Below are 27,688 nucleotides of genomic sequence, written 5' to 3'. Positions count from 1 at the left end.
TGGGCGATGGAAAACAGGTAGGAAAGTGCTGCCTCCCTTGCCGTGATTTATTTTTTTACCTGGTGAAATAACTCTGTTTTTCCTTATAAAGATAAAGATAAATAGTAATATAATATTATGGGGTTTTAAGTTTGATATTTACTTAATATACACAAATATTTGAATCAAGTTGTTGGTTTTAATTACAAATAATAAAATAAGTAATATGACATAGATTAGTCGATGATCTAGTTAATCAATCTGTAAACTGAAATCTTGAGCAGTTTCACGTTCAATCTAATCAAAACAAATGTTTCTCCAAGCTGTCTACACATACCAATGCAAAATATCTGAAATGTCTACATATACCAGTATGACTTTCAACAAGGTCTGCCATGTAGAAACTAAAACACGATAACTAAATATTAAAGTTACATATTTTTATGGATTCTTAAAAAAAAAGTCACATAACTTGATATCAAAATCTACAAACACATGGACAATCAGTATAAAAACTAAAATTATGATACTTTTGCGAGTAAATATTTCGTTCTTTACAATGGAAAAAAATGTATCAACATTGTATTTTAATTCAATACATAATTTATAGAATATCGTCAATATTAACTTATACTAGAGATATCATGATCATCATAAAACATAAAAATATAAATAGTAAATAGATATATAACATCGTCATCTTTATTTTCATTAACAAGCCTGTGTGTTTGTGATTGTTACAACAACCACTCACAACATCAAAAGTAACAACTATAGAAATTAGGTTATTGTGGTCATTGCAGTTGTGCAAAAAGTTAAAGCAAACAAGTTAAATATTTGATAGCTTTTCTCCTGTTGCAACACACGAGTATGTTTGCTACTATAATTAAATAAGATAAAGTCGACTTAAAACCACTCCAACCCAGATCTTCCATTGAGGCCTTGTTTAGTTGGCAAAAATTTTGGATTTTAGGTAATGTAGCATTTTTGTTTGTCTGTGGCAAATATTGTCCAATCATAGACTAATTAGGGTCAAAAGATTCATCTTGCGATTTACAGGCAAACTGTGTAATTAGTTTTTGTTTTCTTTTAAATTTAATACTCTATGCATGTTCCGCAAAATTTGATGTGACGGGAATTTTGAAATTTTTTTGGGACTAAACAAGGCCTGATTGGTGGGCCTAGTGGATCACGAAAACGAATCGCCATCCTATTGCATGATGGGCCGATTGGAGTCTGGTCCAGCGGCCTTTTGCCCTCTGCGAGGCCAGCGTGACACCTCGCGAGCTCTCTCGGCCTCGTCTCCTCTCCCCCTGTCTCGTCTCCGCCGCCGCCGCCGTCGCCGTCGCCGGCTCTCGGAGCCCTACCCTTCCTCTCGCCGGAGCCCCTCATGGACCGGCAACCCCAGGACTACGCGGCCGCGGCCATGGCGTACGCGCAGGGGCAGCAGCCACCGCCGCCGCAGTACGGCGGGTACCACCCGCAGGCGCCGCCGCCTAAGTACCCGCCCCACCCTTACGGCGCGCCGCTCCCGCAGTACCCGCCCGGGCCCTACGCGCGCCCCATGCCGCCGGCCTACTCGCACCTGCCGCCGCACCAGCAGCCGCCTCCCCCCTACGCGTCGCACCCGCCGCCGCCGCACGTCTTGTCCACGCCCTCCCCGCCGCCGCACCACCCTTACATGCACCCGCCGCCGTTCGAATCCGCCCCGCCGCCGCCGGCCGCGCCCCCCGCCGATCCGGAGCTCCAGAAGCGCATCGACAAGCTCGTCGAGTACATCGCCAAGAACGGGCCGGATTTCGAGGCCATGATCCGCGACAAGCAGCACGACAACCCGGACTACGCCTTCGTCTTCGGCGGGGAAGGTCACGCCTACTACAGGTACATGCTCTGGCTCTTGCCGCGCCCGCCTGTGCCGTCGCCCTACCCGCCGGGCTCGATGCATATGATGCCGCCTATGGGCCCTATGATGAGGGGGCCGCCGATTCACCAGCCGGGGTACCCTCCATTCTATGATCAGCACCAGCAGTTTGCTGCTGCTCACGGCCATGGGGACTATGAAGCTGCGGCACAACCGTTCAAGGGACTGTCTGGGGCGCTCCCTGCTGATGTTGCTGCTGAGCTGCAAGATGTGCTTAACAATCTTAATGGCACTAAGGAATCAATAAAGGGAGCAAAGTCATGGTTTATGCAAAGATTGCCATTTACGCCGGCTCTGGCTGAAGCTCTTAAGGAGAGAGTATTTGTGTTGGAGGATTCAGAGCGGCAGCTGCACATAATCTTCCTAGTGAACGATATTCTTTTTGAAAGGTATGGCTCGATCTGTTTCCTATCTTTATTAAAATAGGACTGCTTACGTTATGCCTTTTCTTTTTTAGTTGTAGTTCTTGAGTTTAGAAATTGTCCTTATGTTCCTTTTGATGAATACTTCAGTTATCATGCTGACTGACATACCAGTGCATGAAGTGTCATCTAATTAGCATATATATTGTTTTCATATCTCATTGCTGTAGTGCAGTAGCTTGTAGAGTGACTAATTCATATTTCCAGTATCCACACTATAAGCACTCACCAAATTGGGAGTACTTGATGCAATCTTAGTTCACCCTAATTCATTTGAAACACTACTAAACTTTGCTAAGGCCAACATTTTAACATTGGAATTTGGAAGATAATTACTTCTTGGCAAATAGAAGGCCTTCAAAAGCAAACATACTTTTGTCTTTTGACAGATTATAAAATCGATAAACATAGAAAAATACCCAGGTGCTTTGTTTCATAATGATAAGAGATCATATATGATATATCTAGTAATTCAGGACCCTTTTCTCATGCGGATGAAAGTGGTACTCCCCAGTTTGTTACCATTTTTTGGTCCATTACAAACTGCAGTGCTATAAAAATAGCAAGTAGCACCCAGTTGAAGCTGTGATATGCTTTTCTAAACGATATTCTGTTGTACCAAATGCATACATCCTTTTGTTTGGAGGGTCCCTGACAAGCTTATGGATACCATTCCGGATGCCTTTCTGCTGGACAAATTGGGACAGAATGTTTCGGTACCAGACAATATCTGTGTACGATGTACCATTCTGTAAATACATTTATGTTTATTCGTAATTATTAGCTTATAATTATTGTCAACTAGCAAATATACCTGTGCGTAGCAAAATGAGAGAAAATCCCTCATAGTCTTATGCCGGCTGGTGTGAACCTTTGTTATCAACTGGTACTGGCATCCACGGAATGCTAGATTTCGCCTGGTACAGCCGAAATTCAGAACCATGACCAGTACTGGATTTGACCTCTGTTGCGGTGGTCTGAGGTAATCCAGTTGTTCCGGACTGTACCAGAATGAGATTTAACACACCTTTTCTCAAAAAGCTGCTAATGCATGACCATCAAATCTAGCTTCTGAGAATTTCAATGTGCACATGACTTGTAACTGCATCACTGATTTCTGAATTTGTTTGACATTCTACAGCTTACAAAGGCGAACTAATATTCGGGACCTTGACAATGAGGCTATTGCTTTTAAATCCGTACTGGGTTCCATGCTTGCAAGGGTTTACAATAATTCACAAAGTAAAGATGACAACCAGACTCGCATTGAGAAAATCCTTCAGTTTTGGGGTTCAAAGGAAGTTTACGACCAGGAAACAATTGCTAATTTTGAAAGAGAGATGAAAGGTGCCTTGCCTTATCCTTTGGTGCCACGACATGTTTCGCCAGATCCCTCGACCTTTTCAGGTATCTCCTTTTTTTTGTTATCTGATGATGATGCTAGCTTTTAAATAAGGACGCTATTTTGTATTCTTTCGGTACTTGACCTATGAGTTCCACATGATTACCATTTTTCTTCATTTGATTCATCAACTCACATAGCTGTGATCATGATATGTTGATCCCTGAAATTTTCTGCAATAGTAGCTCTGGACTGCAGTAGCTGCTATATGTTCTAGCCATTATTTAGAATGATTCGTAACTTTCTAAAATTCGTTCCTGGAAACCTATCTGGCCCATCATCTAATTAGAGAACTTTATTCTCTGGCTGCTTACGTATGTTTCTTCTCAGTTAAATCATTCTATCGTTAGACTCTCTAGTGTTACAATGTCTATTTGGAATAGCTTTTTTAATGTAATGCCCATTTTACTTTTTTGGGGAGCAAACCTAAAAGCTGCTAGATATTTTTGCAGGATCAGCACCACTGCGCTCAAAATGGTCCTCGGAACCTCCAGAGAAGGATAATGCAATCCATCCTGTTGCTGGTGCAACCCAATCTGTTCCCTCTGCACAATTTCCAGCAAACCAACTTCCAGCTGGTGTTTATCCTCCTGTAGGCCAAACTACTTTTGCAGCATCTTTGCCAGTGCAACCATCGTTAATTCCCTCTGTGGCTCCTCAAAGCACTGCTCCTACAAATGATTCGAATCCACCTCCTTATCCACTCTTCCCCCCTGGCCTCATTCCCGGAATGGTTCGGAAGATGCAAATAGGTAGTGGAGTGCCTTACTCTCCCTTAAGCCCGCTTGACATCCCCACAACCATCCCTCCATCAACCGTCCCAGAGTCTGAGATCCTTGAGCGTGTATCGAAGTTCTTCAGTGATATTGGGGAGGTAAACCCATCAGAAGGTCCAATGAGACAAAGCGAGCCCGGTGACTACGATGACTACGAGAGGGAACTTCCTGCCCGAAAGGGAGGCGCTTGCATTCCTCCCCCACCGAATCTGCTTGTCACAAACCCTGAGACAGGGATGCGTGCTGATGGTAGCATTGACAGTAAACCTGGGTCCAGTGGTCGGTTGGGTCTCGGAGCTTCTGCCGATCCAAATGAGGTGAGCCAGTATGATGATGTATATTCTTCTTATCGGAAGCAAAGGAGCACAACGTATCATTCTTCCATCACTGCTCGCTCATCGACGGCAAGGTGAGGGCAGCAAGAGATGCTTCAAGCACCACTTTTTCCAACATTTCAAGGTTATGCTGTATGGTTACATGAGATCACGAAATTGTAAGAACTATCCTGTCATTATTGTGCGATGCAACTTTGTATGGCAAATGTGATCTACAGCTTCTTAAATCCAAACGTAGCTAGCCCAGTTGCAAATTATGCATGTTCCAGGGATCTATTCTTTACTCGTCCTACTATGGTTTACTCCCAAAATTTAGGTACTCTGGAAATTTATTGGACTATAATTTTTAGCTATGAAATTAGAAAAAAGTCTACGTAACCCCCTCAACTATACAGGGTGGATTACTTCACTCCAACTATAAAACTAGATTTTGTACCTCTTGAATTTTATAAAACCGGTCAAATAACTCCCTCGAGCGGTTTTCGACGCTAGTTTTGCTACAGTGATGGTGATTTTATCTTTATTTTTTTATTTATTTTCACTGAATCTTTATTGGACTCTACGTGAGTCGATCTACATAGTGAACATATAATTTGCTATAGTTTAGTATAAATTTTTTACTATAGCTTTAGATCTATGTTTAATTAATTGGAATAGTTCATAAATTTAAAGTTATAATAAAAATTTTGTACTAAAACATACCATCTCTACTATAATTGAAATCTTCTCTAGGCAAATCCCACCTGCAAGATCAACGACTCACAGCACATGTCCTACAGATTTGACGGTCCAGATTAGAAGTATGATCACAACCTTACACACGCACACCTCCGTCAATCACAAAAAGGCCGCAACACACGCACGTCCGTCATCCTGCCGGCCTCCTCCAGGATCGCATCTGTGTACCAACGGGCAACGGCGATGGCAGCCGCCAACAAGTCCTGGCCCCTCAACAAGGTCACCAACGCCGCCCACTGGGACGCCGAGGACCTCTTCGGCCGCCTGTGCATCATGGGCGATGCCGCTTTCCTCTCCTCTGGCTTCCTGCCGTGCGACGCGCCGGAGACGACGCCTTGGTCTGTATCCAGCCGCTACTCGGTGCCGCAGTTGGCCCACCGCGAGGGCGGCCGCGGCAAGATCACTGTCGACGCTACGTCGACAGCAACGGACGCCATCTGAACGCTCGAAGGGAGCGGCTGCCGCTGGCGGCTTTCGCGCCCGTCCTCTCGTGCGGCATGGACGACGCGGCTCGCGCACTGACGATGTCGTCGCCGTCGCCGCCGGATGACGACGCCAATGGCGGCGCACCGTGGCTCTGGAAGCTTTTCACAGATCAGCTGTGCCGCCGCCTCTTTCTCTCCATCTGCCACCAAAGCGACGTGCCGGTGTTGCCTAGCTTCGTGTGTCTTCCCGTCGACCTACAGATGGTGATCCTATGTAGGCTCAGCTCCACGTCGCCGACTACGTCGCGACGGTGGAGTGCGCTAGCAAGGAGCTGAGGTGCCTCGTCGCCGACCACGACGCCGTGCTCTGGAAGGCCAGGTACGAGTCCATCAGATCTCTGAACTCCCATCGTCAGCAACGTGTCGAATACAGATCACCACCGATCTTCTCCAACAAGGAACCACCGTACTTCACCAACGAGGACATGCCATTGATGAGCTGGAAAGAGAGGTACACGATGGCTAGATTGCAGACAATGGTGATGTCAAGTTGGCGGTTCAAGACGACTCCCATGCCGACATGGAAGCCATGGGTGCCGTCTGCAAAGCGAGCAAAGCTACAAACCATTATAGATATGGTGCACCGACGTTGTGGGCAACATAATTCACCGCAACACCATGATCATCGACCAGAACAACCGAGGACAGTTGTGCGGACAAGTAGTGATCATGGATGGAGAGGCACCACTGTTGATGACAGAAGCAGCAGGAGAACGATGGCGACGGTGGTGTTGTGCAGCAAACCCTATAGGAAGGGGAACGGTGTTGGTGCGGTGCACTCGCCGTCTTCCCGGCACCGATGGAATCACCGGTGACGACGGTGTGGTCACCAGTTTCTGAACAGGCATGAGTCGAGCTGGAGGTCTTTTTTGCACTAATAATCAGATCCTTCATAGCAGTAATTCTGCTGTATTTGAATACTCAACTCGGTAATTGCATTGCTTATTTTTGTCAGGCTGCAAAATTTCTCCATAGTTCTTGCTGGAAAAATACTTTGTTTAATTTACTATGTTGGTTATTGTTCCCTGACGACTTGTTTCTGCAACCTCAATTTTATTACTCCCACAATTCCAAATTATAAGACATTTTATCTTTTAGGTTTTTGCTATGCATTTAGATATACACTATCTCTATCTCTACTATAATTGAAATCTTCTCCAGACAAATTCCACCTGCAAGATCAACGACTCAGCACATGTAATTTTTATATGTATCGCTAAAATAAAACCGTAGCTAGGGAGATCGCGGTGACCGTCGGGCGGCCGGCACCTCCGCGTGCTACCGATCCACGCAGGCCTCCTCTGCCACGGGCGGTGGTCGACGCGGTTTTGCACCTGGCCGTGGTCACGACGCTTGGCTTCCTCTTGATCCGGTACCTTAGGCTGCTCGTCCTTGAGGCGGGCGTGCTACTCCGCCACCTGGCCACGCGTAGATCCTGGACCAGCACGCCGTGATTGCGCCGTAGACGGAGGTCAAGGGCAGGGGCATGTCGCCGCAAACGCGTGGTCAGGTTCGTCCTCACATCTACCCCAAACGCGCTGGGGTTCAGCGGCGGCTAGAACGAGTAGACTGATATGAAGGTTTGAGCTGTTGTTGGCGTCGGCGAGCAACTGCCGCGGATCGAAGTGGAAGAACATCCACCACGACGGCACGCGGTCTTCGAGAACCCTAACGGTTGCACTGCCGATCGCGATCCATTTTCGTACATGCCTGCACAAGGCTTGCCAGAACGGATCGCGGGGATGAGGGCAGTTCCTGGCCAGAGCAAAGCCAAAAATACAGGTGAGCAATTCATTCAGAAAACGAATTTAATCTGATGCTGCACTGCTGCTCGCTACGGTACTTGATTTCCTTTTCACTACGGCACTATCCTAGCTGAATGAGAAGAATTACAAGAAGACTAAGGTATCGGATTGTCATTCTACTAATGAAGAATAAAAAAGCTGATGAAAGGAAGCAGTAGCTCAACAGGTGATCCATGTGTGCGTTCTGCATTTTTTTTCTTTCGTTCTTCTGTTCGCTGCCTTTAAACAAAAAAGAACGTTTCTGCATGAATAAATTTAAGCCCCTAAAGCCGCATCATCTAATTTCTCATTACAGTTTTAACAACATGAGATTGCCCTGGAACTTCAAAAGAGGACATTTTGTGACGTCATTTTTGTTTCTTGTGCTGATCATATAGGTAGACTAGAGAGAGGATCAGGCACAACCATGGCATGAAATAAAAGCCGCTAAACCCAAGGTAACCTTCAAAGATCTAAATTATAGTTGTTAGAAATTTTCTAATTAAATATACTGAATTCTCACATTGATCCTATTTGCAGTGTCTCACTTTGAATTCTCACTTTTAGCCTATTTTTTGTAAACAAGGAAAATATCCAACCAGCTGCAGATGGGGATCATAGCCATGGTGGCAGTACCACGACAACCATGATAGGAAGTAGAATATCTATGGCTAGCGGTAAATATCAGCTACATAATATGTTTTTTATTTATGTGAAAGAGCCAATTTATCTTAATCTTTACTGTAACAAAAAAGATAATGCAGATGGACCAAAAATCACAAATTATATTGAACGATGATAATACTGAAGCAATTGCAACTGCGGAGAGCATAGCCATGGTGGCCTTGTCATAGAAACCACGACAGAAAGTATACTACCTTTGTGCAGCAGTAAATGTCAAATATAGAACTTCATGCTTCTTATGTCACCAAGTTTCTTTTTTTTTGTTAATATCTCTACTACTATGACTGACCTCATAAAAATGGTACTCTACACAGATATTCTAACACTCGTTGGAGAAAATGAACATGCAAGAACGAAGAGAATAGCTGAGATGACCATAGAATAGTTAGAAACAAACATTCCTGATTGGAATTGATTTTGTTTAATAACATTCCCAGATATAGCCGTAGCGTTAGCACGGGCATTGTACTAGTATTATATGTTCACTGTGTAGATCGATTCATGTGGAGTCCAACAAAATTAGATTTTTTATTTTATGATTTTTCTGTGATTTACTATGATTTTTTAAAATATTTAGCGGAAATAAATAAAAAAGAAAAAGACAACCGCCATACAAAACCAATTCGGGGTTATTTAATAGTCCACTATAGTTTGAGAGAGGTACGTAGACTTTTTCCTACTAAATTATAACCAATGGCAGAGTGCTTCTATAAACACGAATCGAATGATGTTGTTTTTTTAACAAAGTTTACATCTTGTAGGCTGAGGTCTTGTTTAGATGCATTTTTTTTTGAAGTTTAATACTATAGCATTTTTGTTTGTATTTGACAAACATTGTCCAACCATTGACTAACTAGGCTTAAAAGATTCGCTTCGTGATTTACATGTAAATTGTGCAATTAGTTATTTTTTATTTATGTTTAATGTTCCATACATGTGTCCAAAGATTCGATGTGATGGAAAATTTTATAAACTTTTAGAATTTTGGGTGTATCTAAACAAGGCCTGATTGTCACTTATAAAAGAAAAAATGGAGTATCACCTTGTAACAGGAAATGTAATACTCTACTTGGGTGCTTGTGCAAGAGATACCGCAGTAAAATAAAACGTAGACACGCGTGGGTTGGCCAAGAAGAGAGCCACAACGTGTATAAGCACGAGACAAACACGGCTGGTAGAAAAAATACGGTTGAAAAGAGAAACGAATAGGCTTAATAGGATGAAGAAGCATACAGCACAACACTATACAATACAACTCAGCGCACTCGTGTAAAAAAGTAACTTGATGAAACATAAACCGATGCACATACAGAATAATGGACACTTGCACCATCAATGAAAAAGCAATTTTCTTGAGGGTTTAGTTTTAGCCCTCAAGGTTGAATTAAGATTCTAGTAGAGTTGAGATCTCATATTTCTGGTAAGTATGGGAATGAGAATATTCCTGCATTGTCTAATACTAAAAAAATCTAGCGTATTAGCTAATGCAGCACTGAGCCGCTTTGAGGCTTGAGCACTATACAAGCCTTTGCTTAAGCAGACAACCAAATGAGTAAACTGTACTTCAATTATGCATTTTTGTAATACCGAAAAATATATGGGGTTCATAATCTATGGCATAGGACCAACCATGTTGTATATAGATTGTCAAAATGCCCAAATAGAAGCTTGAAAAGACATGACTGAAATTACTATTTACTGATGTGTGAGATGGTAAAGGAGCATGATGTAGGTAGTGATGGTGATTTTTTTAACACTATTTTTAAATCTAAAACCATATATATTTTTTTAAACTAACTCTTTTGGTCATACCATGCACGACGGTGCGGCAAAACCACACTGCCACGCCATACATGTCAGCGCCACACTGCAACACCATACATGTCAGCGCGGCAAGACTGCCACTTGGCGACTCGCTAATGTGACACAACTTAGAAAAAATATATTTTTCAAACGATTATATGAAAATTGTAACACACCAGATCTATAACTTTATAGTTTTAAGCCTTTTCATTTAAGGTCGTTAAGATGCTAAAAAAAATAATATAAAGTTTCAGCTTTTTATTAATCGCATACAAACGCTTATCGCTTATCGCTTTGGAAAAATCATATCTTTCTTATATGGTACCACAAAGAGATACCTTTTATATGAAAGTTGTAGATATTAACAGGATCTATAAATTTATAGTTTTAAGTTTTTCAATTTAAGATCACTAAAATACTCAAAAAATTAATATAAAGTTTCAGCATCGTATTAATCGTATACAAGCTCTTATATTTTTGAGCATTTTAATGATCTCTAAGGTAAAAACTCAAAATTATAAATTTATAAATCTCATTGAGATATCTTTATTTGGCACCATACGAATTTTCTAAAGTGACAAACACTTATACATAATTAATAGTTAGTTGAAACTTTATATTATCTTTTTTGAGCATATTAATAACCTCAAATGAAAAAAACAAAATACAAAGTTAAATCTTGTTTAAAGCTTTAAATTTGTATTATATAAAGATCATTTTCATCCAAAATCAATTAAAGTCTTGTTTAGTTCCAAATTTTTTTGAAAAACGGCAATTGTAGCACTTTGCTTGTATGTGACAAATATTGTTTAATTATAAATTAACTAGGCATACAAAGTCTTGCAGCAGCGATAGTATGGTTTGTCGTAGTGCACCAAAAAAGGTTGTTTTTTTTAAAAAAAAAGGTTAGGCAGTGTTGGTAAAAAAGCAGGATGGTAAAGTCAGAGGTGTGCACATTTGACACCGTAAATTACATAATACTGATTCTTGCTATCAGAACTTTATGAAATCATATACCTGCAATGTTATTAAAAACAAAACATTGGGCTGGTGAACATTTCTGTTCGAGATTCTCCATTGCACACTTATATTTCATCGTTGTTCGAAAGATGGCGTAGACAAATAAATTAAATAATAAAACTTGATATAATGACAAATATAATATTTTTTTTCATATTTACAACAACCGCACATCCTCTACCGCTCAACTTGGCCAAAGCTGCTTCCGGGCATCTTCTTTTTTTTTGACAATGGGGCATCATCTAGTTGAACTGGACGATTTCACCATGGCCATCACCATCCTTGTGAACGGGCCTTATTTAGTTCACCCCTAAAAGATTCTCCATCGCATCAAAATAAAAACAAAAAACTAATTATACAGTTTGACAGTAAATCACGAGACAAATATTTTGACCTGAGTTAGTCCATAATTGATTAATATTTGACACAAACAAATAAAAATACTACAGTACCAAAATCTAAAATAAACACATCTAAACAAGGCCTGGTCGATCATGCGGTGGCAGAGGACAACGAGGTGCGCATCTCATCAGACATTGGAGAGTCGTATCCGGAAGTCGTAAAGTCTCGAACCAACAACTGGGGCCTTGTTTACTTCACCAAGAAAAGAAAAAAAAATTTTAATTCACCGTCACATCGAATCTTTCAGACACATGCATGAAACATTAAATATAGACAAAATAAAAACTAATTGCACAGTTTACCTGTAAATCGTGAGACAAATCTTTTAATTCTAATTAATCCATAATTGAATAATATTTGTCACAAACAAGAGTAGCGAAATCCAAAATCTTTTCACATCTAAACAAGGCCCATCGCCCTTGCCTTCATTATGTTGTTGTCTGTTAATTAATCTTGAGTATGTTTATATAGTTAAAAAACAATACTAACAACCAAATGAACCATAGGGCAATACATCCATCAAAATCAACCCTCTCACAAACTAAACCAAAGGTCGATCGATAGTCTGAGTAGAAGAGAAGGAATGTGCCAGCCGAAAGGGCCCAGAAAATCAGGGTTTCAGATCCAGGTGAGTTTAAGCTGGCTCGGATTGAATCTCGCAAGATGGCAGGATGTTTGCCAATTGTCTGGACTGGATTTCAGATTCGAAATCCAAACAAGAAGCTGATCTTGCAAAGCAAAAGATTTTGTCAAAACCAACGATAGGAAGCTCATCATACACACATAAACCTCTTAGGAAGCTATAACCAAAGCAAGGAAACCAACCTGAAAACATCAAAACCAAGATTACATGATGCAGAACAACATATAACCAGAAGAATATGTAAGAACTGTATGACATTGCATCAGACATCCAAGGAAGGATTTAGCAGCACTAGCTCTCAAGCCTGGCAAGGCGAAAGCTCTTAGGCGGCAACTGCGAATGTAGAGAAACAAGCCTTAATTTTATCATCATTTGCAATGCAACCAAAAACATGTCTGCCAAATCAAATCAACACTAATACTCACCTACACCATGTAATCAAGAACACAGAACATAAATAGACAATGGAGTCAGATATGATAACATGTCAATCAGCACAAGTCCAGAAATCCGGATCCTAAGACTGGGGCGACAAAACCAGATCATCATCCTCCAAACACACCAAAGAATGATGAAATCAAAATCAAAAGATGGGAAAACAACACAGCTCTGACTAACGATCCACAAAACCAAAGAATCAATAAATTTAAACATCACAGGCTAATACTCAACTACAGAAACAAAAACATACACATCAAGATCTTAGTAGCATGGGTAGTAACGTAGAATCCCTCAGAGACCCGATTTAAATCATACACCACAGATGAATCAAACAACTGCAGGTGTGAGCACCATCAAAGACCAAACCACAAAGGTTATGATTGGATGGACACCTGCAGCTGAGAGATGCAGCTGCTGGTTACAGGGTCAAACGGCACTTCCTATCGGTAGGTCTTGAGATCTTCACAGGGACTGTTACAAATTTTAATATGCTTACTGATAGTAAAAAGAGACATGAAATAATTATGGATATCCTATCAAACATAGCAAGCAACCTAAGCTGGGTAAAAACAGATAAGTTATACACCGTTGAGATAAATCCTCAGAAAGCCAGACAAATGTCGTCACAAGTAAATCTGACGGTAATTCCAGATGTATAGCTAATCATCAAAGGAGTCACTCCACAGTGCTTTATAATTTATAATTCTCCATTCATTTAAGGAGTTAATGGACCAGAAATGCAAGCAACAGAAAAAAAAAAGTTTCAAGGGGAAAATAGTTACTCAGTTGTGGCAATAAGGTTCATTGGTTCGATTCTGCCAGCAACTGTCCTCAATTCGTTCAGAAGAGGGAGCTTGTTTCACATCATCATAACACCATCCCCACATTGTAAATTAAAAGACAGAAAAGAATTCAAGAACAATCAAACAGAAAACGAACAAGAAACATATGGCTCGGTTCAGCGGGATAATCGACATACAGATCAATCTCATCTATAGAGATAGACATGTGATTCGGTCTGTTGAGCTTGAATATTTCCAAGTCTTCACAGCCACTCTTTTGTTGATCGATTAAAAACCAAGAATGATGGTTCAAGGAAACAGGGCACCAATTGCCAAAAAGATTCATGATCATCAAATGGCCTCAGACCGTCCTAGTTCATGATAAATATCAACAGATAAGACAAAAAAAATGCCTCTTTCTGAAACCATCATGTCATCACAGGCCAAGATCGACGACCACAGTAAAAAATTGCTCCAATAGTGGAAATAAAAATTCTGATGAAAAAAGATATTAAATTTTTAAATACAAAAATGTGTCAGAATAATGCTATCAGCACCCTTTTGAAGGAATCAGACAGGGATAACTGTTTTTTACTTGTGTTATCATCATCCACATCTCTATACAGAGCAGAGCAAAGAAATAAAAACAAGTTTCAAGGATCTATCAGATCTTCCTATTCAATATGAAAGAATTGTCATGGTACGTCACAATCACAAAGATTGAACGCTTTCCCTTTCAAAGTTACACATCATTTAGATCCCGAAACAAATGAGCAAAAAAAAACTAACAATATGTAGCAATTTTAACATGTGACTGAATATATGTGGCCTTTCCAGGATCGGATTGGCATTAGAACGCCACCAATCAGGATATAACCGCACATCAAAAGAATAGCATGTTGCGCCCGAGCCATTATACCGTGAGGAACGAATTCATCCTCCGGAATTGGTAATGGACGCATATAAGAAAACTTATTTCTAATAACAACAATGTAACAAACAAGTATTTTATGCTGGTTAATGAGATTTGAGTTCAGACAGCCAAGGGTTTAGTCTTCAACTACCACCAACAAAGTAGCAGCATCAGAAACTCTAGTCCAAAACACAGTTGTTCATCATTACTCCAAATCTCATCCAACCATTGCAGCAGGAAATAAAAACAGACCTAGTATATAATAAACTGTAAAAAAGGTTGAATACTGATAATTGGGAGCTCAGACAGCCAAGGGTTTGGTCGTCAAATACTACCGTGGTAGTATCAGAAACTCTAGTCCACAAAAGATTGCTCATCACCGCTCCTATCACAACCTCAAACAGTGCAAACATAAGAGACCAAAAAAAAAGAAATAAAACAGCAAACCATATCAACAGTAGACGCAGGGCGCCGACTGGCCGTAGAGCAAGAACTGCGAAGGATGCATTGTGAAAGCATCAGCTTTGTCGTCGTCGTAGGCGGCGGCGGCGGATGCGTCAGCTGGCGGTGGAAGCCATAACCCTAGAAAAAAGGCAGGGTGAAGTGATTATTTATAGCCTGTGGTTGTAGAACCGAGGAAAACCTAGATTTCATGGGCCTGTTTACACTGATTGGGCTTTTGTGGGCCTATTTGCATTGCTTGGGCTTCGCAGATTGATCCGCATCAAGGGACGGAATCGTTCTCTCTCTCAGAGAAGTGTCTAGCCGCTTTATCAAAAAAAAAAAAAAAGTGTCTAGCCGCGGTGACTCCTCGCCGCTACGAACGCCGCCGGCGCGCCGTGCTGCCGTGAACTCATGACCCGAAAGCATGATGCCGCCGTCCCCAGCCTCGCCGCACGATGTGACCGCTGTCCTGCGGCTCCTGGAGTCCCGCGAACTTCTCGCCGCGGCGCGCCTCGCCGCCGCCTCTGCTTCCTCCTCGCCGCTCCCGCTCGCCGCGGTCCTCCTGCACCGCCCGCTGCCCCCGCGCCTCGGCTACAGCCTCCACGCCCGCGCCGCGCGGGCGGGCCTCCTCGCGGACCGCTACCTCGCTAACGCGCTGCTCGCGTTCTACGTCCGCCTCCCGGACCACCTGCCTCACGCGCTCAGGGCGTTCGACGACCTGCCCCGCCGCGACGTCGTCGCCCACTCCTCCGTCCTCGCCGCCTTCCTCCGCGCGGGCCTCCCGCGCCGCGCGCTCCTCCAGCTCAGGACCATGGCCGCCGGCGGATACGGCGCTGACGACGACGTCGCCCCCAGCGCGCACGCGCTTTCCGCCTCCGCCAAGGCGTGCGCCGTGCTGCGGGACCTCCGCGCGGGAGCCTGCGTGCACGGCACCACCGTCGTGCGAGGGTACGCCGACGATGGCGTCGTGCTGAGCGCGCTCGTGGACATGTACGGCCACTCGGGTGCGCCGGGCGACGCGCGGAGGGCGTTCGAGGAAATGCGCGCCCCTGACGGGATATGCTACACGTCGTTGATATCAGCATTTGTGCGGAACGACTGGTTCGACGAGGCCCTGCGGTGGTTCCAGGCTATGCTCGCGACAGATGGGGTTTATCCGGACGGCTGCACATTTGGCTCCATGATGACGGCGCTGGGGAACCTGAAGAGGGCGAGACAGGGTAGAGAGGCGCACGCGCAGGTTTTGACACGTGGCCTGTGTGGGAACGTGATCGTGGAAAGCAGCACACTTGACATGTACGCCAAGTGTGGGATGATGGTGGATGCACAGAAGGTGTTCGACAGGATGAAAGTCCGGAATGCAGTTTCATGGTGCGCCCTGCTTGGTGGGTATTGTCAAAGCGGGAAGCATGAGATGGTTCTCTCATTGTTTCGACAGATGTATACTGAGGACGATGACTGGTATAGCTTGGGAACTCTTCTGCGGTCTTGTGCTGGTCTGTCTGCAGTGAAGCTAGGAAAAGAAATTCACTGCCGTTTTATGAGGATGAGAGGCTGCGGAGATGTCATTGTTGAATCCGCACTCGTGGACCTGTACGCAAAATGTGGTGCTGTAGAATACGCCTACAGAGTTTTTAGAAGGAGCAGTGTCCGCAACATGATTACTTGGAATGCCATGATTTGTGGTTGTGCTCAGAATGGCCATGGTGAACGAGCCATCAGCCTGTTCGATGAGATGGTTAGAGAAGAGGTCAAGCCAGACTACGTCAGTTTCATTGGTGTTCTTTTTGCTTGTAGTCATACTGGGATGGTTGAGGAAGGAAGGAACTACTTCAACTCAATGAGCAAGGACTATGGCATTCCTCCTGGTATTGAACACTACAATTGCATTGTTGACCTCCTCAGTAGAGTAGAGCTTCTGGAAGAGGCTGAAGATCTTGTAAACAAGTCACAGTTTAGAGATGATTCATCACTGTGGGCAGCAATCCTTGGTGCCTGTGCCACACATACTAACCCAGATGTAGCAGTAAGGGTTGCGAAGAAGATGATGGAATTGGAGCCTCAATACCACCTGAGCTATGTTCTTCTTGAAAATGTGTACAGGACAATTGGGCGATGGGAAGACGCTGTAGAGGTAAGGAGGTTGATGAAATCAAGAAAGGTAAAGAAAGAAGCCGGAACAAGCTGGATTGATGTAAACAGAAGCAAACTATACACTAAGGAGGCAGCCTCACAACCTGTAGCCTCTGAGGACATCAGGAAGTGCAGTCCATGACAGATTTAGCTTTGGCGGTGGTTCTGGTATCTCAAATAATGTTTAAAGTCATTTCTCAATTGTATGGATGAATTTGGGCAGGTCTTGTTCCAAATCTGTTGCACAAACCGTCCCTACATATGTGATGAGTGTGTTCAAACTTCCACTGACTTTATGTGATGATCTGATGAAGCACATACAGGCCTTCTGGTGAGGATCTGCATCTGAAAATGGTAAGCAAAAGATTCAGTGGATTCTGGAGGTATGGGTTTCAAGGATTTAAGACTTTTCAATCAGGCTTTACTTGCTAGACAGGCATGGAGGCTGGGGCCTTCCTAGATAGCTTCTGTGTGTGTCTTTTGGAAGCTAAATATTCCCCTCAGGGTAACTTACTTGATACTGTCCCAGCAGCTGATGGATTGCAAAATGTAAAGGAACTGAATATGGGTTGGAGATTTTAAAACTTGGTGTGGTGTACAGGATTGGTGATGGGAGAAGTACAAGGATATGGAGGGATAACTGGATTCCTCGGGGACAGCCTGAGATCAATAGGTAGTACCCGTGTTTGCCGTCTTCGGAGGGTGCATCAGTTAATTGATTCTCAATCTAACTCTTGGGATGAAACTGCAGTGAGGAGGTTTTTCTATCCGTATGACTTTGCCGAAAATTTGAAGATCAAGCTTCATGGTGAAAAAGATGACAGGACTGCTTTGTGTGGCCTTATGATAAAAAAATGTACTGTTTACAATCAGCCAATCAGGAGTGCATATAGAATTGTCATGTGCTTCACCAGTTGCACCATGGTGTGGGTGAAATTGGTGGAAACTCAACATCTGAGGAAGGGAGATGGATTTGGGATGAGATATTAGAGCTCAAGATACTGGCAAAAATCAGAATCTTTGCATGGAAAGTCATAAACAACGGATTGCCAACTCAAGACACAGGCTAACTGTGAGTCGTGTGATCATGACATGGAGGACCGCTTCCAGGCATGTGATTCCTGTAGAGGATGAGATCAATGGACAGGGCCAGACTGACTACTTGTTCTCTTTAGAGGAGGTAAAAGCAAATTTCTTAATGCTCATTTGGAGGATCGGTTTATTTGGAATAATGTTTTAATATAAAAGCTAGTGGCAAGGTATTCATGCATGGCTTGGTTCTTTTTCTAACCCGGTATATGGACTCTCTGTCACTTGTCCGACAACAGAGGCAGCAGGTTGATTACAGCAGGAAAGGGAAGTTTCTGCCGTGGAGCTCAAAGTCCTTAGCTAATACCAAGGAAGTCTTGTGCAAGAGCTGGATCCAGTCATGTCAGGGTACTCTGAAAATTAATGTTGATGGGGCTTCTAAACCTGACAGTCTGACACTAGCTCAGCAGCAGTGGGCATGATTATCAGGGACTGGGAGGGCCAGCCAAAACTTACTTCCTGGTGATCGCATTTCTAATGCAGGGATGCTGAAGGAGCTGAGGCTGCAGCATGTCTCGAAGGTATCAGTCTTGCGGCTCGCTGGGCTCATTGCTCATTTATCCTGGAGACTGATTGTGCTGCAGTGGCTGGAAAGCTCAAGACGCGATGTCATGATAGATCGTTGACAACCACTGATCCAATAAGTTCTTCAAGAAATTGACTCTCTTCATCGCCTAGAGGAAGCCTAGAAGATTAGGTGTGATTAGAATGACGTGGCGCATGAGTTATCCATAATAACATGCCATGAGGGTCAAGTTTTTTTTTTAATTCTGTTTCTAGGGACGTTGTTGCCCTCCTTTGTAATGACACTAAACTTTAATCTTTAATGGTTCGAAGAAAAAAACTGATGGAAATTAGGATCATTTGGTCTGCAAAGATAATCATATCTGCTTTACAGTTTGCAAGTACTGTTCACTTGGCTGTTCCCTTGGTTGATATAAGCCATGGCAAGTATTGTTCGCTGATTTGGTCCGAGAGAAAACCACTGCTGAATGGCTGGCAGATTCGGCAGATAATCTCAAGCGAATTCAAACTGTAGGCTTCTTTTTGTAAGGACAAACACATTTACCTGTGCCTGGTTTGATAATATATGACAGCTTTTTCATGTTTTTTCACCTGAAGCGTGGCTAGCTGCAGTCCTGCACGATTCAAGAGGACTCGTTCCTGTAATATTACTCCAATCGAGAAGACATTTTAGCCTTTTACGATTGAGTGACAAAAAAATGTGTCTTAAAGATAATGTTGTGGTGCTAGTAAAAACAACTTGTTCTGATGGTTGGAATTTTCAACTTTTTGGAAGGAGCAAAGCAAAAATACGTTGGAAGTTAAAGTCAGGGAAATAAACAGCATTGGACATGGCATAGGGCTTAAAACACCTCATTGGCTCATTACATATAGGCTCAGTTACCATTGTCTGCGTTTCACCATATACATAATACAATTTTCAGCTACTTATACCCTTCTAGAAACGCAACACCTTCCATGAATCACAAACAGCATTTACTCTTCTGTATGAAACTGGTTGTATAGATGTAAATAATTACAAGATAAAATAAAATACTGATCCCAAAACACTTGTTACTCAAAGTTCTGAACAAACTAAGAAGGCTACTCTAACTTCAGTCCATGTTCATCTCTTGTCCTGATGGCACAGCTTAAGGAAAAACAAAGAAACTACTCATCTGGCCAACCCCACCTCTATACAGTGTTGATAAATCGCACGGTCTCAAGCAACTATGAGACGACATCAGTAGCATTGGTACTGCTGGGCAAATGAACCGGGTCATCAACCATGCTAACAATCGGAGTTTCCTGCTCTTGCTGAACAACCTGCGGAGACTCTCCAACTGGTATGTTGATCCCAGCAAAACCGACTAGGACAGCAGCAGCTCCGATATAGTCCAGTAGATGAGGAGCATGACCGGTGAGCGTGTCCACAATGGCAGCAATCGGAACTTGGATTGTGAGGCCAGCTGTAGCGACCGTAGTTGTCGTGAGAAGGATCGCTTTCGCCCACAAGTAGTCACTCAGAACATTGTCTATCAAACCTGCAAAGAATGTCAAAATCATAAATTAGCGGCAATTCATTTCTCGCCATGTAATTTTATTGATGTATCCTCAATATCTCTACAAGTTATTCCTACATATCATTGAGATATGGCATTGCAGTACTATTTTTTATGTTATGAATCAGACAGTAGGGAAATTTCATGAATAGAGAGCAAACCTACCTTTTCCGACAACAAGACCAACTTGTTCCCATGTGAGCTTGTGGAATGGCTCCAGCTTGGCGAAATTCAAAACCAATGCAACAGGAAGGAAAAACAACATATTAAAGAGTCCTAGGAATCCCAGAAACTGAGCCATGCTCACTTGTCCTTGACCTTCTTTCTCATCGGGCAACTTTTTTCGAATCAAGGTGATATACACAGCATATAAACCAGCAGAAACAATGGATAGGAAATCTCCGAGAAGAGGATTCGTAGCAATGGCATTAGCTGAACTACTTGAATCAGCCAGGCTAACAATTATTGTACCTCCCATGCAGAGAAGCACACTAATTAGCTTCAACCATGTGAATGTCTCTCCAAGGAAAACTAATGCAACCAAGAAAGTGAAGAGGCTAGACGTGCTACTCAAAATTGTGTTTGACTGCAAGTTCACAGAAACATAAGCATATTTTAGACCAACTAGTGATAATACAAAACAAAACTAGATCTCAATAAATATGGAAGTAGCATTTGATTCTTCCTAGTAACACTTACCGTAACAGTGGTGTATCTTAGAGACAGATTGAATGTAAGCTGTGCAAGGAACCAAAAGGGGCTGATTAGCATGCTCACTTTGGCCACACGAGCACGCGTCCACCGCCCTTTTGCATCCAACCCTTTGCTGCAAGCTACAACACTTACTTCCATCTGGGCAGGGAAGCTTGTATCTGGAACTGAAGTGTCTTCAGACGGCCTTGTTTGTGATTGATCCGAGGCAACATTGATCTCATGCCCCCCACTTTGGAGAAGATTCACACTCTCCAGGTCAGAAGACTGCTGCCCCCCACTCTGCAGGCTTTCAGCGTCCTTGAATTTCAACTTTGTCCAAAAGTCCCCAATAGAATCCTCAAAGTAACGGGCAGCCTCGACTATGGGAATGTAGACAACAAACAGAGAATTGCATATGTAGGTGATCAAGAACGGAGAGACGCCAGCATCCACAACAGACTGCACGATGTAGCTAGCGGCAATCCATATACCGGCAACAGCAACGATGTAAATCAACCCTAGGCACCATCTCCACGAGTTTGTGCTTGTAATTTTGGTCCACTTGCTGATCCCGCTTCTGCTGCCATCAGCACATTCCAAACTTCCTGCTAAGGTTACGAACCACAAGTTCAACATTTGCTATAGAAAAAAAAAACTAATTCGCTAAGAGTGTGTATTTTCGGTTCGGAAGATTAAGGGCATCAACTATAAGTGGTATGTGACATGCATATTCGTGCTTGTGTCCCATTACCAGTAACAAATTGCTTCTTTTGTTCAAAAATGCTGTGAGCAATTCACTCGTTGCAAGCCAAGAAACGGCTGCCAAGTCCTAACTGAAAAACTAACCCATGTCTGCACACTCCCACGAGATTGGCGCCCATTGATATGCCAATCATTGTACAGTCATAACGGAAGAGAAGATGAGAGAAGCACGCAACCCCATACTATCAGCAATTTGATGGGCAAGTAGTAGTAATCCACATCCAAGTAAGACGAAACCGCTGAAGAGGATATTTGCTAAGAAGGGTATTGACGAGAGCCGAGTTACCTGATGCGGAGATGGCATCGTGATGGGAGGACGAGCCCATGGATCCAATCTCTATGGACACCGCCACGTCGCCGACCAACCCGGATCCAAGATTTCCCCGCCCGCGCCCCCCCTCGGCAGCCTCACCACTGCGTCAGCGAGCCACGCAACGGGGCATCCGCGCGGGGGTGGTTGCACGCGCCTACCAATTACCCTGCGGCCAGGGGCACGAGGCACGGCGCCGGCGTGGCGACGGCCGACGGGCCTTATCAAGCAGCTGGCCGACGGGTCCGAGTGGAGGAGACGACGACCTCCGCTCGCACTTCCGCAGGGGCAGTGCAGTGCGTCGGGAGGATAGGCGGCGGCCGGCCGTTGACGGGCCAGGGGAGCGGCGGTGCCCGGCGAGTTCGGACGACAGGAGCTTGCAGTCGCACGCGGATTCGGAGATGGGGGTGCGGCCGTGCGGGTGGCCGTGGGCGGGCGTCCGCCACGGTCCTCGGTTGGTGCCGGCTCGGTCGCTTCTTCTTGTTGCAGTGGGTCCCGGTGTCAGCCTCAGCCAAGCGGCCTAACTTTTGTTTTCCAAAAAAAAAATAATTGCCCACGAATACTTGGACTATAGTGGAACACGTGACACGTGCCAAGCGGCCCAACCCATTTATTATGTTGCAATGTTGCATGATCTCTATGGTTCTTCAAGAGTTAGGTCTCCATCATTGATACCAAAGATCTTGAGATTTCTTCTAACTTCAGTTCTTGAGTTGAATTGATCCATTTTAAATGGCTTTTAAGTTTGATCGATCTATAAACCTAATAGCATTATAGAGATTCTATAGGTCGGTTTATTATTTTCTGATATTAAATGGAATCTTACATCATGGGTCATTGAATTATCCAAATAACACTAAAGGATGCATGTTGCTAGTAGGCGATCAGCTGATGAACACGAATCCACGTTAGAAGAGAGTGAAATGAAGATGGCGGGGCCATGTCGAATTGTCGGTTTTATCACACTGGTGGCTATAGCAGTTGCATTGCTCAATAACACCAATGAGCCCCCATTGCATGAGGGCTTGTGGACCATCAAGCTCGGGACCAACACACGACACGAGAATATCTAGCATTGTGGTCATAGGAGAAGGAGATGATGTAGCAGGCCATGACATGGTGGAAAGCCCGAGAGAGTTCATCCATTGTGTCTTTCCCGCGACCGCGATCCGATGACGATGGAGCAGGAGGTACGATGGAGGCCTATGGTGAACTTGCATACCAACACCAAGCATTGGCATGACATGTGCGCGATGGCACGCACCAACACCCACAACTATCGCCAGGTTCAGTTTTGCCATAGCCACCATGCCCTATTGCTGCCTCCTGGCACCATCGCTTCTCTCTCTCTCTCTCTCTCTCTCTCTCTCTCTCGTCTGCGTGTGATTGTGGAATTGGAGAAGGCCTGGGTGTTCTCATTAGAACTATTAAGTTTCAGATGCCTCGTACAATTGGACCACCGCCGTCATATCTCTTAGCAGTGTACTCTTAGTCTATATATAGGTTGTAGGCCTGTCTTGGACACAGAAAGTGTACTAGTGTAAATGAGTTTGAGTATTTGTAGGTGGTCTGTTTGGGTCTCATTATCTAAACTTTAGAGCTAACATCTTTAAAGTTAGGTTTAAACTTTAGGTCACCTCATATTAGAGTTTTAAACTGAGCTAAAGTGCTCTAAAATTTCTAAAGCTCTAAAATTTAGAAGAGTGAATACATAGAGGATCTTGTGATGAGTTCAAATACTACAACCTGTAGTAGACGGTTGAGGCAATAGGAAAACATGGTTTTAGCTTTCAGCTACTTTCACTCGGAACTTGAATGTTGATTTATTTTCCTCCAAGGAAAAAAAATACAACATGATCGAAATGACAGCGGTGTAAGGACATATGATTGATATCTCACCTTATATTATTAATATATCTCCATGTATACCATTCACTAAAGTAAATTACAGTTGCAGAGATCACAAGAACAAAACGCGCGCATTACACGATTACAGCTGAACGAGAGACTAAAGTGAGACACCTCATCAAAAAAGAAAACACATGAAAAAAGAACCAAAAGAATACAACAAGAAAAAAAAAAAAACTGAACATACAAATTAAACAACAGAATCCATGCACTGATGATGTACAATTCAACGTCCACCACATCACCGAGAGAAGGAACGCCTGCAAAATGCATTCGATCGAGCCATTTCCCTCATCAATTCCGGCGTCCCGGCCAGATGGGCCGCCGCCTGCTAGTGCTTGTTGACGAAGGCGCAGTGCTTCCTGATCTCGCCCTCGGAGCCGGTCTTGACGTCGATGGCGCCCATCTTCACCATGGAGCGCGCGAAGACCTGGAAGAACACCTCGGGCGGCGCGTTCACCACGCTGAGGATGTCGGCCTTGGAGGCGGCGTCGGTGATGAGCGCGGCGTCGGACTGGAACAGGCCCCGCCGCTTGAGCACGCCGCGGTAGTAGCTGAGGTCGAAGGTGCGGAAGCTCCCCGGGTCCATCTCCACGATCGTCGTGTTGTCCGTCAGCGTCTTGCACTTCCGCCGCAGCTTCGCCGCGTACAGCGGGTCCAGCGACGGGTCCGCGTCCCCGGGAACGGCGCGCCCCGTGAAGTTGTACAGCCGCTCGCTGAAGGAGTTGCAGTGGGAGATGCCGATCGTGTGAGCCCCTGCACACGCAAAATGTGATTAGGAATTAATGTCTGGGTGAAATGCCAACTATTCAGTGTATCTATAGTTTTCGGAGCTATATATTCAGGAAATTATCAGTGTTCTCTTCTCTGAAATACGGAGTACTTTGCAATTATATCCTTATATTTGTCGATCGGCAGGTTATAAATATGAGGTATGTATTTGAAGGCAACATCAACCTACTCCATCAGAAGCGTCTGTTCTAGGAAAAGGACCATTTCAGAAGTATCCTCTGTCTGGTGTTTGCATATAGGAGTATATACTAAAGGCTCATCTTCTATCTATGATACTATAGATTGGAATAGACCGGTGGAAGGTAGTTGGCAGCAGCGTGCATGTCTACATCAGAAGAGGTTGCCGATTAATGTCATGCAGACATGCACATACGAAAAATGGAAGCACATCAGTGGTCAAAACCAGTCTGGTCAGTGACCCGGGATGTCCTCCTCAAATGATGAGGAGTATACACATGTTCTGATCTTCAGATTCCAAGTTCACCTTCTCCACATGCCATCAAATCTCTTCTTTTACTTTAAGCAAGCAAGATGACCTGCTCTGAAGAACGCTGTAAGTTAAACCTGCCTCTGCCTTGTTGGATGCAATGCAGGGGGTCACCTAGCTACAATCTCTGTCAGTTATCATAACTAGTTTTTAGGCAAATTTATCTTATCTCTGTCGTACTTAATCATTTTCCGGCTACCAAACTCCAGCTACATACATAGGCAGGACAAAACCATCCTTTAGATGCTAACTAGTACTAACATGCTGTGTCCCTCCGATCCTCAAGGATGACGTGCAGCTGTCAGCTACACTCTACTCAGCTGTGCTTGACACTAATATGAACAGAATTGCAGCTGCCCAGTTTAAAAAGCCTCTTTTTCTGGTGGCTACGGATTCACTCTAGAAACACAAATTTAAGCTTCCTAACATTGTTTTGTGCATGCGTGTAGTACGTCACTAAAATACTGTTAGGTGCTGAACTTTCGCCTTTTAGATGAAGATTTCAGATTTGACCATGCATGTTCAGGTTCTCCGTCCAATCCGGCCATGGCATCGAACTAATTGCTCCCGAAACGTTCTAGGCTCTTAGTGTTTGTTCAGTTTACTCATAACTAATTGTACATCATCTGTAATTTTTTATCTTGGAGCTATCTAGTTTGGGAGGACATCAGTGCTTACTGGTCCTACATAGAGTAAGTAGCTAGAGTAGGAGCGTGTCATAAGCAATTTGCCAAGGCTACTAGTCATCTACTAGTACAATCAGAGCACTCCTAGTCCTACTGCCTAGTGCCTATGCGGGCCTGACCGAACATACTATTCAGATAGGAGGACTCTCCAAACAAATGATTCACCCAGCGTCCAACGAAAGCGTATGTAACATTGATCACTCGGTGTCGGTGCTGTTGGTTGGAAGCAGCACGTTTAATAAGCAGATAAACTTGCAAGTGTGCCCTGTAATGTAATCTGAGGACTAGTCAGACCTGTCACTGCTAATCTGTCTAGTTCCTTGGCATGTCAGTTGTCTGACTGGGTAAATTAAGTTGATTGATTGACAGGTGGAAGATAAACTTCTTGTTTGTTTCTCCTTTTATTTAAGCAATTTGTTAAATGATGCCAGTGAAGTTGTCGTGAGGTGAAATAACAAATAAAGCCGCAGTGTAGTAGCTGAGCTGAGAATGGTGGGTGGCGGCAATGGAGGGAGTAGCGTACCTGAGAGCCAGACGAGGTCGGCGAGGTCGAGGCTCTTGTTGCGGAAGGACTGGAGGAGTGTGGTGAAGTTCATGGTGGGCGCGGGGATCTGGTCCAGCGCCTCCTGCTTGATGGACACGGTGCCGTCGCGCCTCCCCGTCGGCACGCTCCAGAACGGCCCGCCCTGCATGCATCATATCATACGCGCACGGCGGAGAGAGAGAGGAGAAGAGTCAGTGATCGACAGTCACCGGCCGGCCGGCGGCTGATGCATTAATTCAGGATATGATGCATGGGGACACGCTCGCTCGATGAGGAAGGCTTACGATGACGCCGACGGAGTCGCGGGCGGCGAGCGCGAGGATGTCGGCGCAGGACACGACGCCGGGGCACTCCTTCTCGAGCAGCGCCTTGATGCGGTCGATGAAGCCGAAGCCCCGCAGCGTCTGGTTGGGCGCCGCGTCCTTCTCCGCCTCCTTGCCGCCCGTCGCGTTGAGCAGCACCGACGCGTCGCAGCCCTGCATAGCAGCAGGGGAAGCATTACAGCATGCCATGGCGCAGAGTCGGTCATCGTCGGCATCGGCATTCGTCGGCGCGCAGGCAGCAGGCAGGCAGGACGCTGGCATGCTAGCTAGCTGAAGTGTACGTACCCTGACGAAGCAGTCGTGGAAGTGGGTGCGGATCAGGGTGGCGGCGACGTCAGGCGCGTGCGGGATGTGCGCCTTGACGAACTCCTTGACGATCTTCTCCGCCTGCGGGCAGGTGGAGCCGTAGAACCCTTCCTTGAGCTGCGCCCGCGCGCCGCCGGCGAGGACGGCGACGGTGGCCACCACCAGCGCCGCCACCAGCACCATTCTTCTCACCATCGTCGCGCGCGCGCGCCTGGCCTCGATCGACTGCTGGCTGGCTGGCTGGCTAGCAAGTGGCTGCTAGCTGCACCCAACTACAAGCAGCTTCGCTCTGACTCTGATCCGCCGTGTCCAGGTCAGCTGATCGACTCGACTCTCGTCGACCTACAAGCAAGCTGTGCTGGGCTATAAATACACGGTGTGCCGGACACGGACAGCAGCAAGCTAGGCACGGTGACGCCTGACGTGTGTCTAGTGTCTACTGGCTACTTGGCTAGTGGGGTTCGGTTGCCGCTGCGCTTTGGATATTCTGATGAGTTGTGACGACGAGCTGAGCGAGGGAGTCGATCGGTTGAGGAAGCGGACGACGCGGTCTCCTCCATCGCCCGGCCCCGTGGGGGTCTAAACTCTAATCTAACTACCTGCGTATGGTCGTCG

The 27,688-nt window shown here is 44.7% G+C and overlaps 4 protein-coding genes and 1 long non-coding RNA gene across 7 annotated transcripts; 2 read left to right on the top strand and 3 right to left on the bottom strand.

Annotated features, from left to right (window-relative positions):
• On the top strand, positions 1,251 to 5,127 carry LOC8083299 (calcium homeostasis endoplasmic reticulum protein). Its single transcript, XM_002438824.2, has 3 exons — positions 1,251 to 2,289; positions 3,464 to 3,729; positions 4,177 to 5,127. The coding sequence occupies exons 1-3, from the start codon at positions 1,370 to 1,372 to the stop codon at positions 4,911 to 4,913; spliced, it is 1,923 nt and encodes a 640-aa protein (XP_002438869.1). The 5' UTR covers positions 1,251 to 1,369; the 3' UTR covers positions 4,914 to 5,127.
• LOC110431372 lies at positions 11,391 to 14,708 on the bottom strand. The gene is made up of 2 exons (XR_002448870.1): positions 12,054 to 14,708; positions 11,391 to 11,943 (listed from the first exon to the last, which is right to left on the bottom strand). It is a non-coding gene; the product is annotated as an uncharacterized LOC110431372 (long non-coding RNA).
• LOC8061627 (pentatricopeptide repeat-containing protein At1g03540) lies at positions 15,233 to 19,096 on the top strand. Of its 2 annotated transcripts, none has more exons than XM_021449482.1 (2): positions 15,233 to 17,780; positions 17,859 to 19,096. In XM_021449482.1, exon 1 carries the CDS (start codon positions 15,399 to 15,401, stop codon positions 17,247 to 17,249), a length of 1,851 nt encoding a protein of 616 aa, XP_021305157.1. In that variant the 5' UTR covers positions 15,233 to 15,398; the 3' UTR covers positions 17,250 to 17,780; positions 17,859 to 19,096. The 2 variants fall into 2 exon arrangements, with proteins under 2 accessions (XP_021305157.1, XP_021305156.1); XM_021449481.1 differs by having other exon boundaries at positions 15,233 to 18,287; positions 18,436 to 19,096.
• LOC8061626 (uncharacterized vacuolar membrane protein YML018C) lies at positions 19,551 to 22,490 on the bottom strand. 2 transcript variants are annotated; one of them, XM_021449483.1, is made up of 4 exons: positions 22,004 to 22,490; positions 20,962 to 21,563; positions 20,428 to 20,848; positions 19,551 to 20,244 (listed from the first exon to the last, which is right to left on the bottom strand). In XM_021449483.1, exons 1-4 carry the CDS (start codon positions 22,041 to 22,043, stop codon positions 19,931 to 19,933), a joined length of 1,377 nt encoding a protein of 458 aa, XP_021305158.1. In that variant the 5' UTR covers positions 22,044 to 22,490; the 3' UTR covers positions 19,551 to 19,930. The 2 variants fall into 2 exon arrangements, with proteins under 2 accessions (XP_021305158.1, XP_002437460.2); XM_002437415.2 differs by having other exon boundaries at positions 20,962 to 21,560.
• LOC8083297 (peroxidase 3) lies at positions 23,902 to 27,512 on the bottom strand. Its single transcript, XM_002437414.2, has 4 exons — positions 27,053 to 27,512; positions 26,729 to 26,920; positions 26,424 to 26,586; positions 23,902 to 24,691 (listed from the first exon to the last, which is right to left on the bottom strand). The coding sequence occupies exons 1-4, from the start codon at positions 27,266 to 27,268 to the stop codon at positions 24,267 to 24,269; spliced, it is 996 nt and encodes a 331-aa protein (XP_002437459.1). The 5' UTR covers positions 27,269 to 27,512; the 3' UTR covers positions 23,902 to 24,266.

The sequence above is a fragment of the Sorghum bicolor genome, chromosome 10, assembly GCF_000003195.3.
Source record: "Sorghum bicolor cultivar BTx623 chromosome 10, Sorghum_bicolor_NCBIv3, whole genome shotgun sequence".
NCBI classification, from domain to species: Eukaryota; Viridiplantae; Streptophyta; class Magnoliopsida; order Poales; family Poaceae; genus Sorghum; species Sorghum bicolor.
The sequence above is the reverse complement of the archived record's forward strand: the minus strand, read 5'-3'. Positions and strand labels throughout refer to the sequence as shown.